We start from the raw sequence: 17,885 nt of genomic DNA, 5'->3' as shown, positions 1-17,885 counted from the left end.
AGAAAAATGAAAAATATTGAATTGAAGAGTGTGGCTACCCTGCACCTAAACAAGATTTTCAACATAATTTCTTCTGTCATTCTCTTTACTTGTTTTCTTTTTGCTGGAAGTCAGTTTAAGTTGGTCTGTCAGTGGCAGTTGACCAATATATGAAAAAAGAGAGTAAACGGTTGATCGAGTTGAAATATTAAAATTTGTTTTGTTTTTCTGTTTGGAAAGTAACAATGCAAATCGTGAAAAATATAATTTTTAAATGAAAATAAATAAGTTATGTGACTTAAAACGTAATTTGTGGTATTAGTTTGCTGCTTTAATCAAATGTAAGAATTAAAATAAAATTATACTCAAAGTGCAAGTTTGAATGTGCTCAAATTGGTAGAATAATAGACGTGCAAAATTATTTTTATTAAAAAAGTCGAGCTTAGTGTGTTAAAAAAGATTTTTTAGAAATTATTAAGGATAGGTTTTCTTTTGAAAATATTGTGCCAGTACCAAGATTCTACGGAAGCTGCAAAACAACGGACGAAAGGCTTTAATAAGATTGTGACTTGAGCTCACTTTAAACCTGTTGCACTTGCAACAAGTGCTTTTGTGTGTATTTACAAACAATTTTTCGGTGTAACAGTAACTCCACTTACATTTTTATCGTGTAATTAATGATAAAAGGAAGAAGAAGAGAAGAACCGATAGATGAAAATGTTTTGTAAATTACAATTTAAATGTCATTATTTTACAATTTTCCAGCAGCAGTCACTGGAAAAAAAAAACGAATCAATTTAAATAAGTCCAACCGTTGTTTATTTCCTCCCAAATAATATATTCATAATAGTGTATCTGTGCAAATAAAAAATAAAAAAGTAAAAAAAGTATATTGAAAGTAATTTTTATTCCTATAAATGTGAAAATTACTGCTCTTCTTGAATTTCATGTAATTTTTATTTTTTTTTTTTTTTTCAACAACAAAACAACAAAAAGCATGTGTATTAAATATATATGAAATTTTTTTATAACTTAGAATGCTTTGAACTATTTTTAAAAATGTGATATTAAAGCACATTTCAAATTTCATTAAATAAATTTCATATATATTTTTTCTACACCAAATCTGTTTTCCAACAAAAAAAAATAAATATTTTTAGGCCAGCAAAACTAGAAATCTTATACTTTCGAAACAGACCCGTCATTTTAATTTTATATTTTTAAAGTCTAAATTCAAAATTTTTATTTTATAATTTGATCTAAAAACTGAAGACATTCAATAATTAATCGTGGTTAATCCCCATCGTCATGACTGAAGGCGAAGAAAATTGTCTGGCGTTGCAAAAGTTCAATTGCAACTCTGAGGGCAAATCTTCACAAATGATGGCAAATGAAAACAGTACGGAAACTATTGACTCCACATCGCCAACTAATTCAACAGACTCATCTAACACGAGTGATACAAGTGAATTAACCGTGCCCAGTGCTACCAGACCAAATTCAATCCATGGTTGCGCAAATCCAGAAGGATGCGTGACACTGCAAAAAATATTGGAATCATTCAAATCTGCTCTTTCGGAGGAACAGGCCTGGGCACTGTTATATCAATACACCGCTTTTTACAAAAACGCAGCACAACTGAAAAATGGCTGCATCTTTCAAATGGCAGAGATACCTGAAAATATTGATCAATTCCACATACAAGTAGATGGAGCGGTGCACTGTTCTTGTGCTATATCCACAACCACAGAACTCACAACAAAAGACGTACCACCTGAAAGAAATAAGGAAATTGGTAAGCATAAACAATTCAAAATTAAGTGCATCTAAGTATATGGATAGAAATAGAATATAAATATATTGATGTTTAGAACAATTTATTAAATTCAATAAGTTAATGTCGTAGTGGCCCTTTGCGCCTTATAGGATCTACGGGAACTAATATATATAATGTTCGTTGACATATTATAAAATACATTAAGATATATACCTATATACACAAATACTATTAAAACTAATATTTTCTTAAAATGCGTTAAATTTATTCGCTTACTTCAATTATTCTTTCCCTTTTAATTGAAAATACTCGTTGATAACAAATAGCTCGTTATATGTTAAAAAATAGGTAAGTTGAGTCATGTGGTTTTGATTTCCATATATGGGCTTTTTGAAATGATTTAAACGCAATGACTCTGCAAATGTCTTTAATTTGATAGTAGCGAATCAGAAACGTCTATAAAAGTTTCGATTATTGAAAATATAAAAACTAAATGGGTGAGGGTATCAATTGGACAACTTATAAACAACTTATATACTAAATACTCGAAACAACTGTATGATCAACCAAAAAATTCAAGCATTTATAATAAAATTTTGTTGCTGTGATTCACTACTTTTCAAAACCCTTCTACTAGTAAAATAGTTTTCTTCTTCTTTCCTTTATAATTGATTCCAAAAAATAAATTTAATAATTATTTTATTTCGGAAAATATAAGACCTAGAAAATTTTAAGATTAACCGGAAAAGCGTTAAATAAAAAAGCTAACCACTTTGAAAGTCAAATCTCAGAAGAATTCATGGCATTGCTTCGTTGGTAGGACTGAAATTCTTAAAATTTCCAAGTACTTAGTGGTACTTGGTGTAAATTACACCAAGTACTGTTCTTAGTGGTAAAGAAACTCTTCTCTGGTTGTAAATAACGGTTTATAACGGATAACGGTTTATAGTGCATTTATAAGATATTTTGATATAAAATGGTTTTGTTTTAACTTCAAAATATCATATTATAATACTAATCAAGAATATATATAGTGTCTAAAATAAATATATAGGTAGTCACAATTTCTTCAAAGAGGATAAAAATTTTTAATCTTTTAAGGGTTTTCAGTATCAGACGGAGGCAAGAGTCCCCCCATATAATAAATTTGCGTTGATAACAATAAAAAAAATGCAAAGAAAGAGGAATTGTAAATTTCAACATAATTTTTGTTTTATTTAGTTGAAATAAAATAGTATTCAGTAATAAAATAGTATCTTCTGTTCTAATTGACTTTAAAAACAAATCTAAAACTGTGAATATCCATTGCAAATTATTGTGAACAGCAGAAAAAAAAGGTCTTCATTTATTAAGAGACCTCTTCGCTATTCTTTAGTACCTTCGACAAGGCTCAGTCATAATATTATTGCATATATTTCTCAATAAGAAATATATAAGAATTCCAAAGACTACAGTGTCCTTATTTGGAGATTTATTAAACATTATTTTTATTTAATATTGTGTATACTTATCTATGGCAATTGGTGTCAGTAGTGTATGTTTTATTCATAAATCACAAATGCGTTTGAATTTATATTATTATGTATCGTTTACTATCTACAGGTAGTTTATAATCACAAAAAGAAAAAGAATGTATATATTATTTATTACTCTTCACAAATTACTACATACTTATTCATATATGTATATATATAACAGTTCCTAATTTTCAGTTTTTTTTTAAAGATATCTATTCCATTTACAGTAGTTTTATTTAATTATGAAAATGATAATAGGAAGATCATATAGTATATTAGAAATTACTAGTGGACATATAAAATAACTCTTTAAATTTAAATAAATAAATCAAATTTAAATCAAATTTGTTAAAAATAGAAATAAATTAAAAATATATAATTGAAAAGTTAAATTTGGTAACGCAGTATATTTACTAATTTGTATTTTCTGTTTCAAATTAAAAACAAAAAAAAAATTGAATTAAAAATATTAGTTTCACTTTTTAGTGAACTTGATATTTAATTGCATTCAGACTTTTGCATAGACCTATATGTACATCTTTTAAAATAATAATAGCGCCGACGACTATCAGTAGAATAATAGCAGTATAAGAGAAAGGGAAGAAGGAAAAAATGCTGAAAGAAAATAAAAATCTTATAAAAGTTATATAAAATAAGAGGAAATGTTTTCTGTTGGAAACCTCCTTTCGAACATTTTCAACGTTACCAATCTCAGAGTTTGTTTATAGTATAATCACAGAAGTATTATTTAATTGAGATTGATAAAAACTTTATGAAAGAGTTTTATACTACGCACTAGAGTTATTGTCACTCGAATATAATTAATGTTCAAAATATATCAACAGTTTTATTATGTAGACAATTTTTATCAGCCCCAATATCAGTTAAGGTTGCAAGAATATTTTTTAATGACCTATTTAATACCTTTGCTCCATATTAGATGTACAAATGCTAACATATATGTTAGTAGACCTCATGGCGTTATTGTGCTCTTAAGCTTATTAAGCTCTATATTGTAGTTGGTCTCTTTGATAACTTTATGCTTGCTGACTAAGGTGCTGCTGGCGACACGAAAAAAATCTAAAGGTCATTCGAGCATATAAATTAAAACATAGACAGATACGTTAGACAATATATATAGTACATAGTCGCTGAACTTATCCATTTGCTTATTCGCTTCTTCGCCTTTTCAGTGATCACATTTTCAATTAAAAATTGAAATCGTCGACAAAATTTTACGCGAAGCGTATATCTTATCAAGAACATCACACATATGATTATGATTATACGTATGCTTGTGCGTGAACTTTCAAAGTACAAATATTATCATTTGTTTTTAGTGGTTTCACTGATAAACGGTTTAAAATAAAATAACACCAAATTATTATTTTATTTGACAAAAGCTTCGTAACGAATTTCATACTGACTCGATTTTTTGCGCTATTCACGAGTATTGATAAACCAAATAACAACAAGTGTTGAGTTCTTCATTCGGGTGATGATTCTTGAAAGCCACACTTGTTAATATTAATATTCCAGTCACATATACTTTTATGATTAATTATCCACTTGAAATGACTTCATTCCCTAATATGCAAATACACATGTTACTATTTACACAGACTTAATTAAGAAATAAATTTTATACATATAATTAGAAAATGATTAAATTATCTAAAAAATATGTGGACAGATATTTTCGGTTACGATGATTTATGGCATACATGGATCCTTCTCTGTCAACGGTTAAGAAAAAATAAAAAATAAAAAAAACCGTTAAAACATATTTGTGCTCTGTTGAGATGTGACATCATTTAGTATTTTCAAATTCTTAGATCATCAATGTGGTATAGGTATTTAGAAAGCTTCTATATAGCATAAGAAGAATGCAGCTCCAACTATTTTGAGTTAAGCTAGCAGTTATCTTTTTTTCACAATATCTGGATTGCAGAATCATACACAAATCTGGGTCAAGGTCTTTTATCAGGGCTGAAACAAAACGTAATTACTGGAAAAGTTGTAAAGCTACTATTATTTATTTCATTACATGCCTGTTCTTACAACAATAAAGATACTTAGGCCTTAATTAGTTGTGCTCTTCATACTATCTAAATCAGATTACAAATATTTGTGTTTTGGTTACTACTCGTAATTTCATTACAATTGATGTTACAATGCAAGTGTTCACTTTTTTAAAGATACAAAACCCTTATCACTTGAAATTTCCTATTATAGAGTTAAGTAATCTCTTTCACAATTAACTTTTATCTACGAAAGTTTGTTTTTATAATATTGTGGATTTAATGGAACTATTTTTTCAAGTTTTGGGTTTTATATAATTTTTGAGACAGAAAACTATTTAAAAAATACAGCAATAGTGATAGTTTATAGTAATAGTTTATTATTTCAGCACTTTGCGCTTACATATTAATTATTGATGTAAATAAACTCTTCAAGTGTTATTCCAACTGTATAAAATCGGGCGTTTTAATGCCAGAGTGAGAAAAAGTCATATGAGTGCAAATCACAAGTGAATATAAAGAGTGGCTCACCTTACTGACGCATGTAATTGCCACTAGATGGTCTTACCGTAAATACCTATTTTATTTTAAAATGTCATTTTTACTTTAAAACGCACATAATTAAATTTTCTTATGACATAAAAAACATCTGCATACCCCTAAGAATTTCATTACAAATGTAGTATATTGAATTTCTTGAGTTCCTACATAGTTCAAAGATGTGAACTAAAGACGTTGTAGGCGGCTGACTTGTCAATTCCAGCGTACCGTTTGCTTTGTTAAGCAGGATGATGTTTTCCTGAGCATGTGGAAAATCTACTTCCGTTTTCTTCTTTTGATTTTAGTGGACGCCTGGGTTTGTTCCGTACGTTCCCAGAGATCAGTATTGGATATGTGCTCCGGCCACCATATTTTCAGTATTCTTCTTAAACATTTGTTTATGAATACTTGGATGCGCGATTGAATAGAAGCCGAGTTTTTCCACGTTTCACATCCGTAATACAAAGTTGATGACGGTCGAGTTAAATAAACAAAGCTTAGTGTGAGTGCTTATTTAATTAGAATCACACATTATTTAACTGCCCGAAGGCTGACTTGGCTTTACTCAGTCGGGTTGAGACGTCTTTTTCAGCAACACTTTTATCCGTGATGATGCTGCACAAATATGTAAATGATTTTGTATCTTATGTCTTTTTGTAGCAAATTATTACAATTTCTGTGACGCTCTGCATAACATGCATTTTGGTCATAGCCAAAAAGAGCTAATTTTGATGAGCCCATGATACTCTACAAAGCATGGCCCTTAGAAAAAAAAATAGTTTCAACTTCTATTTAGCATTGCATAAATTATTATTTTATTTTTAGATGAGCAAATCAAACCATAAATAAAATTATATACAGGTGCAAATTTTTCCATTTGAATATGTCTATCACTTTCCATATAGTTCTAAATATCACAAGTCATTTTTGTCGATTACACACTATATCAATTGTTTCTTAGGTGGTCATAAGAAACATAGGTGGTCATTGCTTTAATGTGTCTAGATCTGGTCTCAAATAAATCTTATAAATAAACAAATAATCAAGCACATTCTGGAACAAATATTCTGGAAGCCAAAATAAAGTGTAACGCTGACGGGTTAGTATAATTGCAATGATTGGAGACAAACTGTAGAAAATTACATGTCGAAAACGTGATTCAAATGAAACGATATATGCATTATGTATATGTATATCCGAAGACCAGAAGAAGATCACCAAAAAAAGTAGGACATAAAATATTCGTTCTTAGAAAAAAACTTCTCTACATACATATCAATAATTCCATAATTAGTTTAATGAAAATACTGCTGATACAGTACCGCATAATAATGTAACTGAATTGCCTCATTTACCGTACATAGCTAGTCCTCACTTGCCTATATACTCCTACATATATGTACATATGTATGTATATAAATTTAATTAACAATAGTCTTGAGCTGTAAAAGAAGTGACTTTATGAAATAGATTGACCCAATATTGAATTGGAAACTGAAACCTAAAAGTGCTAAAAAATGGTATGTTAGGGTAACCTAAAAAACAGAAAAAAAAAAATAAATAAATCTTAAAAAAACATGCTATCATGCCACATCAATCTACATACGTACATCAAGTTCTCACATTATTACTCCGTACATTATACATTATTTTTTATTTTTTAATTACTCCCATAATAATAATAATAAATAAAAAATTCATATTTGTTTTTTACGAGCACCTTTTTCTTCTTCTTCATGCACTTCTCATTGTTTATTTTTTAATAGAAAGACGAGTAGTAAAATTATTTACATACTCGTCAGTTTTTATTGAGCAAAAGTAATTTATTTTATATTTTTTAAAATAATTTCTAAAGAGCATTTATTATCGTTAAGTAATGAAGTCGTTATCAGTTATTATTGAAATCGCATTAAAATATTATAAAGCATGTGCTAAAAAAAGCACGATGACGTACATTTACCGATTTACTGATAATTCCGTAAATTAAATTTGTAATCATTTGTGGTAATTATAATACTTTCTTTTCTTACTTTTGCTTTTCTTGCTCTTATTTCACTAAACTGCGTTAGGATCTTGTACAACTCCACCACCAGTAGTTACAACATCTTAACAGAGTACTTTCTGTAGGGTCAGAATTATTAAAATTTAGTCGTAGGCAATTGCGACTGTTCGATGATTCAATCAGTCAATTAATGGATAATAGAATACTGATCTTTTCTTGCTCCAACTTCAGTTCACAGTGTCAGGTAAGTCTTAGGATGGTGCTAAAGGAGTGGGGAATATACTAGAAAATATTTTTCTTGGGAGTGTTTTTGCAGAGGGAGTGTCAGGATCATACACAATTCTGTTATCAGTCTTTACTAAGTCTTAGCAGAGTAGTATTCAGTAGAGATATACTAGAAAATATTTTTCTTGGGAGTGTTTTTGCAGAGTATTATATACAAATTATATTGTCAAGGGGGATCTATAATGATGAGTATAGAAGTTCGTTCCTTAAAAGGTATGAATATGTTAAAACTATACTATCGACAATTATTTCTGTATTCCAATCAACTCAAATTTAAAGTGTCAGTGCCTCATAAAATTAAAAATATTCTATGGTATTGAATTGGAATCATATTATTTGGATTTTGGACTGTATATCTCTAATCATTTAGTTCTTATTAACAACTAGCATCTAGTACAAAACTGAATAGACTAGTTTGTTTTAAAACAATTAAAGCATATCAGATATATGTTTCAACCAATAACTCTTATAATGCATAATGAAGTTAATTAATTTATTTATAGCTTAATCTTCTGCTAAAGTCTCTAAACAAAGTGAACTGTCGAAACAAAAACAGATTTCTCAGTAGAAATGCCCAGATTGATTCGGCTCAGTGAGCTGATCAAAAATATGCTTGACTTGGTGTTATATTACATATAACACTAGTATGTTGAATTTAGACGGTTTTCAGTAGATAGCACTTTCAGATAAAGATTAGAGAGCTTTATATAAAATATAAATATAAAACTATGTAAAACCTGAGATTAATGTATTTCAAAAGATTTTCAGAACAATTACTGCATTATGAAAACTTTGAACGGTATATAGCGACAGTATATATTTTCTTTATATAAAATAAGGTCTCTAATACTTTCTGCACTAGTTTATAAATATCTTAAAATAATTGTGCTATTATTATTATTTGTTATATTTTTAAATGAATTTTAAATTAGTTCAAGAAACTCACCAATATTAACATTTATTTTCAGATTTTCACAAAGCAGTTGCGGCCAAATTGGTAAGTAACACTTACAATACTAACAATTTATAGATCCGTTATAGAATACAACCCATAACATAAATACTCATCTTTGCAGATTAAAAATAATTTTAATTCAAAAAAAGTTTCAATCATTTGTCAAACTAATACGTATTTATTACAAGGTTTTTAGAGATCACTATTTCAAATTTTATTCTGATTATTAATATCGGAAGATTTCTAAGTAGATTTTTCATAACCATCACAGAAAACTCTTGCATTTATATTTGCTAAACTACTATTTATTGAAGTGCTCTGGCATGAATATAGTTTTAATATTTAAAATATATAAAACAAAGGTAACATATATTACGGATTTACCCTTCATATTTATCTAATCTGTTATAATATCTTTAATGATCTATATAATTAATATATTCAGATTTAAGACTAGAGTTAAAAATTTCGATCATGATGAACCAAATGCTATAGTAAATACTCGATGTTACAACTTCATTTATTCATTTTTAGTTTTCATATTTATTTAATCTGTTCTGATATCTTTAATGATCTATATAATTAACATATTCATATTTAAAGCTATAGTTAAAAATTTAGATCATGATGAACCAAAAGCTATAGTAAATACTCGATGTTACAACTTCATTTGTTCAAAAAAATGTGCATATGTATGTATATATATAAATATTTAGCAATGCAAATGATGCTGAATATCATCAATATATTCCCACTAAATACCTGCTTTGCATTTCATATATTGTACTACCTACGTATGCATAACTTAAATTTCATCTTCATCTTGTTTTTTTCATCTTGGATTTAATCAACACTAAAAACTCCAAAAAAGTTTTACCAACAACTCAATGCCGATACAGTGATACTTGATGTGTTATATAAATGCATAAATTCGATCTGTTTTGTTCGGTTAGGAAGTGTTCACCGGTAATGCAATGCCTACATAATGAGCACTGTAAGACATGCTCATTTAATCCAAAGCATTTAGTATCTTTACCGCATTGAAAATAACCTAGAAATAACCTAGCCTTTTGTGGTAAATGCTGTAGATATTTTGTTTCCGTCATTGCTGTTTGTAGTGCATTTTCAATATTTTGATTATGTACATATTTATTTTCTATGCATAATTTGAGATTTGAACATAAATTGAAATTTATTCGATACTTATCCAAATTGCAAATAAAAATTAGCCATAAAGAATCAAAATTTATATTTCCTCAATTCTTGTATGAAAGCATTTTCCTTCTTAAGCTGTAAGCTATTCTCATCCACATTTACTAGTCTATGGAAATTTATATGATTTCATTAGTGCGATGAATTATTAAATATAATTACTTCCTGCACACCCACAGATCATCTGGCATAAAATTTTAAGTAGAAGTAAGTAGGGTATTGCAATATGTTTTTATTTCTTCTTGAAGCTTATAGAAGTCTAAATACCATTACTTTATCGTTAGACAAACAGTTTTGCAAGAACGATATAACATTCCTTACTATTTGAGACCCAGAAATTGTATACACTTTTGTCAGATTATTCACTTTTGTAAATAGGAATCCTATAAAGACACAGACTCTCAGTCGCATAATTGATATTTAGCTATTTTTTTGCACCTTCTTCACAAAAACTTTTACAGAAGTCTTGATTGGTGGGGATACCCGAACTAGTTATTAAACAATAACTCAATTAGAATAACAAACGTAAGCTTCTTGTTAAATTTGTTATAATTTTTTTTTATGTATTTTTTTTTTGTGGTGCGTGTATTTTGATCAGAGCCTGAATTTTAAAGCTGAACCAAAAACGGGAAAATTCGTGTTTTTGATAGAACAACAACCGGTGCCAAACCGTTTATTTAGATAACGTTTATTTAGACAAAAACAAAAAACAAAACTCAATAAAATCCCTTGCTATAGTCAGTAACTCTCAGAAATAATTTTTATTGAATTCTATCTGAAGCCAAACACAGCTTCATTTCAGCTTCCGCCATTAGATTATGTCTTCCTTATCTATTGCTTTAAAGATTTTTATCTAGAAAATGTTAATAGTACTGACTACAGCAAGGGATTTTATTGAGTTTTGTTTTGTTTTTGTCTAAATAAACGTGATTTTTTCTGACTAGTAAAAGTGAAGGTATATTCCCTATGCGACACATCAGTACAGAAAGTCATACAGAGAAGTAAAAATGTATCAAGTATATATATTGTAAGTTCTTAAATTAACTTTCATGGTCAATACAGGAGAACGTCAACCAAAAATAGCATCTCCAGATTAACTGAAGTAAAGCCATTAGCCAATGCATCTAATGCAGCTAATGCTTTCGTAATTGTTTAGTGTCAGTTTATTTAATTAGTTTTTAGTTTTTTCAAATATAACAAACACTGGGAACGTATATGTAACTTTCTTTGAAGAAACGTGAGAGCCCTTGATTGCTTCTGCAAATACTACACACATCCAAATAATTTCGTTTTACATACAAAACAAAAGAATTGCGGTCGTTGTATTTGCTGCGTTTGTTCTACATATATGGTACTATATATATGTATATAAATATATGCATGGGTATATATTACTTTTTCCATAATTTAATGTCCATTATATACTCGTTAATTTTCCAACCCAAAACAAGGAATAAAACTAGTTTTACTAAAAACAATACCAAAACTCTGAACTCCGTAGCAATATGTGTTTCTGTAGCTAGTCCGTTATTAACAATGCACCTCTGGAAAAAACACTGCTTCATACTGCGAACACCCCAAGTTGTATTTCACGTTCATGCTCCACGATGCGCTTGAATGCCTCCGGTGCCATGTCATAGTCACACATGCACAACATTTTTCGCTTTGCAACTCAAGCATGCAAGTTAATTTCCAAAGAACAGAGCATTTTTCGCACAGTACAGTAGGAAAAACGTGCATTAGAACCAACTTAAAGGTACTTTTGTGTGTTTTCATGGTCGAAATCTTCTGTTATTGCCCAAAGTTCTTTCACAAACTCCTATTTCTCGAAAAGTGTGTTCTCGAAATTGCTTGCAGTGTTATTGAAACGATTTCGTTTTTATAGGAGTGCGTGGAAAAGGTCACACCTTTACTCCATTCCCTTATCAGTGGTTATTTTGTTATTTATGTGTATTTGGATGCAAAATAATCACGCTTCAATTCATTAATAAAATCGTTTGAATGGAGCAAATAATTACGTAGACAATGAGATTGGAGTTGCTGCCATGAGTCGCCATGAGTCATATACACAATAAATAAATGCGACTATTGTTTACACAAATTTATTTTCATATACATAGTATGTATTTTTAAAATCTGATTCAAGGTTTCAAAAAATAATTGATAAGTTCGGTTATTTTGATACTAACCATGTATGACATAGATAATCTGTTATTCTATTTATGGACTATTGTGTATATATTAAAGGGTCTTATCGACTTCTAAGTAGTTAAGACATTTATAGAACAATGTTGACAAAGAAGTATGAGCTAAATGAAGTGAAAAATGGACTATACTAATGATAAGATATTTGATAGAACAACCTTTAGAAAGAGCTTTGAAATCCTCAAAATAGTTTTTTACCAAAGAAATAGAGTATAGAGCAAAATTTGATAATTCGACTTTTAGAATTTTTGTTGCATTTCGGCATAAGAAGAGGAAAGTCTCAGAATACGAATACTGATACAATTTCAAAGAAATCAATGTTATGTTACATATATGTATATACATACCAAGTGTATTCGTATACAGGCATGCTGGATCAGTTTTAGTTTTAATCGTAGAGTTGTAGATGATAAAGATAGTTTTAAATACACTCATCTACTTAACAGTAGACTTAGTAGTGTTTAGAAATCTCTAAATGCTAGTATGTTTGCATTGATATTAAGTCTGTCTTCGATTTTAGTAAACCCAAACCCATGTTATCACTGATTTGTAATATTAGCAACATACAAATCTACATGAACTGTATTTATCTAAAAACACGATTATCTTAAACTTTCTCTGCCACAGGTGATAAGAACTGAAGACGGTTTTAAACCAACATTAGTACGAATATAGAGCTGCTATTAGCAGTAAATTTATGATGAAGAATCACTGAATGACACTGAATCTAAAGAAGCTAATACCATGAGTTTTGTTGGCCTGTTTTTAGTTTTTGTAATTAATGAACATATTTATTATTTATAGAAAAGCATTAGAGATTATCGTAAGTCTTAATTTATATCTTGTGACAGGTGGTGAGTGAAAATCCAGTTTATTTTTTATACAAATTGTGATTAGTCCTTAGCAAAGAATTTACTGGCGAAAATCTCTGCATAGTACTACAAGTTTGAGTTACTATTTTAACGGTGCAGCAGCGACCGATTTGTTTGCATGAGCATGGGCAGATGGGATACTTGGTAATTTCAGAATTTGGAATTTGACACAGTCGGGTAGATGTGTTGAGTAAACTGGCAATCTGCTGAGGGGATGGGTTTGTACCTACTGAGGTGGATATAGGCCCATGAGGGTGACGGAGCTTCAGTCTACTAATTGCCGACTGAAGGTCTGGGCACCAAATTAAAAACAAATTGTGGTGTGCACTTTCGAAGTCAGCAAAAAGTAAAAATTTTACGTTTATTAAATATTAACTACGAGATCTTAATTGAAACAAACAAATTTCTTTTTACGAATTTTTTTTTTAAATTCCGCAACAATTAAAATAAAAAATAACAATAAAAAAGCTTTGCTATCAAATTATTTATACTCTTAATATTAATATATTCATTATGATCTAGTTTTTGAAAATATTTATGATGTATTGGAGGGATATATGTTAATAAATCAATTATATCTGCAAATTTTTCGAATGCCATGAGTCTAGAATGAGTCTAGTACTATAGTTCCAAAGTTCTGTGGTATTCCCCGTGAGGGTTATAAATTAACTGATTTAAAATCTTTATTCTCACTGAATAAAGTTTTAGAGATATTGTATATGTGGTTTGCTTTTTGAAACCCTTATCTAACACATCTTCAATCGATTTTTTTGGAAAAAGTTTGTGCATAAAAACTTCATAGTATATTATATTCATTTTTATCATTTACTAATTTTTTGTCAAAATGGACTTACACTACTTTTAAAGAAAACGGGTCATTGATTGATGAATAGAAAATTTTGATAGTATTTTTCTATTCGTATTTGGTTGCTTAACGATCTTATCTTTATTATTTTTATCAGAATCTTATAAAGCAGTCATCTAACTTTCATGAAGAAATACTATTTTAAAATAAAAGTCTTACAATGCTACTTTTGACATTAATTTACCATAAAACAGTTATTAATTTTTATTCAATCTCTATAATTAATTCAAACTTTTTTTCTGTATTTTTATTAAATAAAAGAACAATAATTGATATATTACTAATTTGAGTATATCGAGTACTTTCAACCTAGTAACCACGTAATTCGGTAAATAATACCGTAGTGTAGTAATATCATGTAATTTAATTTAAGCTTTTTGCAGTGTGGTTTAGATAAGATAGAGTTGCAATTAACAGTTCCTATTTTATTAGAACTATTGCGTCACTTTTTAAATTACAATCAATATTTTACAAAAACTGATTCTTTATCAAGTTTGGGTTTATAGCGGTTTATAGTATATGCGAATACTAAGAGATTCATAATTTCCCTTAGCTAGCTTTACTCTTAATAATATATATTATTATATTTTAATTTAATTTTCTCCGATCTGTTGCAACAACAATAGTGACTAATTTCGTGATCTGAAGTTTGACCTATAGTTTTAATAAGAAAAAAAATTTGCCGATTGGATTTATAAAAAATCTTGTACAATTATGCGGTTAACAGAATGACTAAGAAACAACACCTTAAATTAAAAAACGGACAGACAGACACATTGACATCGTTAAATCATCATTCAAATCAAGAACGGTAATTTAATCATACATAAAATAGTACGATAAGTTTCACAGTCTTCACAGTCAACCGATTTTGTACTTTTTTAGCACTTCTGTCAAGTCTAACTTCTGTCGTAAGTCTTTCAAATAGCATTGATGTTTCACTTAACCAAATTATATTTTTAAAAACTAAATATGGTCCATTCTTTAGATAAAGTAGCGAAGCTTTGTTCGTCTACATTTTGTAGATTAGTTGGTTATATTTATGTTTCACATGTTTTCAATTTGTTCATTATACCAATATTAAGGTATTGTTCTAATTAAGACATGTAGAGAGTTAACCTTTAACATTTTTACTATCGCTGATTTTCATCTGATAGTGTTTTGTTTATTAAAAAGATATTGCTTTTTGCTTTTCCTGAGTATATTTGTTTGCTTGCCTAAGATCACTTTCACAAATCAAATCTACTTTCCATTTGATTTTGTGTCAATAAAGAAAGTTGCAAATACAGGACTTGGTTTCACATGTTATAGCCCGTTAAAAGATCTCTTCAGCTACGTGTGGACCTAGTAAGGTATACCACACTCACCATACCCCGTTAGTTTGCAATATATGAATGAATAGGAATATAAAACATCACTCATAGCAAGGCATCAGAGCAACGTCGTCACCTTAGTAAATTAGTTACGGTTTGATTTTTATAAACAAAACGTTAATTTAATAGATGGAGCTTGAGGTACAAAGCTACAGTTTATACACACATCAAAACTAAATAAGTTTTTAAATAGTACTTCTAAGCATTTAAATAGTACTTCAGCATATGTGCTGAAGTGCTTTATTTCATATTGTAGTGAAATTACAACATAGTCTAATAGTTGGTCTACTATCTCTTGGCTTGAGATGACTTTGAAATCATGTCAAAATAATTTTGCTGCTCTAATCAACCCTTTTTCTTTCTGACAGATGATATTTAAAAATCTGTTGGAACTTTAATTTCTAATATACCTAGACCTCGTCATTATCGGGTTTTAAATTTTTTATACAATTTTGTATATCTTGAGATTTATGCAGTTGTCAAGTTGATTTTTGCTAACCAAATATTTGATTTACTTTGATTTTCTTATTCGTTGAGTTTGTTATCAAATAATTGTCAATTTTTTCTACTTATTATGGCTTATGTCCTTCCATATTTGTTTCATTCAAGGGTTTAAGTTGAGTAAAAAATATATTGAACGAATTTAGGAAACTAAATAATAGCTTCATAATATATAAATATATTTTTTGTTTTGATTATGTAGATAATGTATGTTTCTAATCTATTTGCAGATACTACGCAGGATTGCCATCAATATTTATGCAGTGCTGGATTACAACCTACCAGCAGAAGAACAATGTCAAATGTCACAAGAGCTAGAAAATTTGATAACTTTAATGACAGCTGATGGTAAATATAATATGTGTTTTATGCATAAAAAAACATTTAATTTCTCATATAAGACCCAAGTTCTTAATTACATAAATAGTCTTTTAACTATTTAACTTCTAAAATTATGACGTTAATGTGAAAAGTTTGTGGTTACAGTCATAATGAACTAAAATAACTTTAAAAAGGAATAAAAATTTACCGAGAAAAGTATAGACCTGTACATCCAAAACTTTCTTTGACATTGCAAATTAGCGATATATATATATTTTTTAATGAATTGTAGACAACATCAAGGTTTCCTGTTTTCTGTTTCCGAGAAAACAGAAAACTGTTAGTTTTATTTTTCATCACTTAAACCCGTAGGCATTTTCTATGGTCTAATAACGGTTATACGTACCTATGTGCCCAATCAGTGTTAAGAACCAAATTTTTATATTATTAATTTCTTTTCAGAAAACGATGACGATTGCGTTGATGAAGGAATTGAAGATATTAAACGTTGGGATGAGTATGGTGAAGATAAAGGCGAAAATTTTAATGAATTTGAATATGTATTGAAGGTAATCATATAAATCTTTACTATTTTTGAACCTACATATACCAATTGCAAACATATTCTTAACGAATTTGTTAATTAATTAACAATTAAACTTAAAATATGTTTATTAATTTTAACAGCGAGCAAAGTCAACAAATCAAAATTTTTTATTAAAATTTTTATAAATATTGTTGTTAATATATCAGTATTTTTTTTAAAGCAATTAATTAACTTTATTTCTGCTAAAATCTCTTTTAGGCATGTGAGGAACACATAAAACCAACAAGCCCGGAAGATCACTATAAAGCTGTCTGTCGTGCTTTAGTATCCGAGGCGATTGAATTTAATGCATTTCTCCAACACGTTCTACATGGTAAGTCCTACCTACTTATTATCTAATCATTTAGGACCATCATAAAAGTATTAGAAATTTGTATTCAATTTACCTCATTTTGTTAATTTTATTTCAACGGACTTTTATTTTAGCTTAATTAATAATAATTAGTAATACATACATAAATCTATTTGACGCATTGTGTCACATTTTGATATAGATATGTATATCATATTTAGATAAAGATATGAGTATGAGTATGAGCAATTATAATTAGTATGGTGTATTTATTACAAAATTAGTCATTGTTCATCTGGTGCGACAATCCAATCAAGTGACGATCACAGTATTTAGGTTTTCTAATTTTTATGGCTCATTTATATAATGTATGTATTCTATTCATAAGTTAAATTGTTTGTTGAGTCAGAAATATATACTCACTGATAAAATTATAATATTTCCAAGCAATCCAATCAAATCTGGGGTTACTAGATAAAAATGTTACTGACAAGATATTTTATATTATATTAAAACAATTACCATACATACTTCTCAAATAGCTGCATTCGTCTGTTATAC

The 17,885-nt window shown here is 28.7% G+C and overlaps 1 protein-coding gene across 4 annotated transcripts in view; it reads left to right on the top strand.

Moving 5' to 3' along the window:
- The first annotated feature begins 123 nt into the window (after positions 1-123).
- Positions 124-17,885, top strand: part of LOC119687424 (protein spire) — a 30,005-nt gene continuing 12,243 nt past the window's right edge. Inside the window, exons 1-6 of one of the 4 annotated variants that reach the window (XM_038101727.1) lie at positions 124-320; positions 1,252-1,774; positions 9,090-9,118; positions 16,335-16,452; positions 16,888-16,994; positions 17,231-17,345. In XM_038101727.1, the coding sequence (XP_037957655.1) occupies positions 1,288-1,774; positions 9,090-9,118; positions 16,335-16,452; positions 16,888-16,994; positions 17,231-17,345 (856 nt within the window). In that variant the 5' untranslated portion in view covers positions 124-320; positions 1,252-1,287. Of the gene's footprint in view, positions 321-909; positions 929-1,139; positions 1,775-9,089; positions 9,119-16,334; positions 16,453-16,887; positions 16,995-17,230; positions 17,346-17,885 lie in introns of those variants that run through there. The other 3 variants (XM_038101726.1, XM_038101729.1, XM_038101728.1) reach the window with 3 other exon arrangements.

This window comes from Teleopsis dalmanni, chromosome X, assembly GCF_002237135.1.
Source record: "Teleopsis dalmanni isolate 2A chromosome X, ASM223713v2, whole genome shotgun sequence".
Lineage (NCBI taxonomy): Eukaryota > Metazoa > Arthropoda > Insecta > Diptera > Diopsidae > Teleopsis > Teleopsis dalmanni.
Note: the sequence above shows the minus strand (reverse complement) of the source record. Positions and strands in the feature narration are given on the sequence as shown.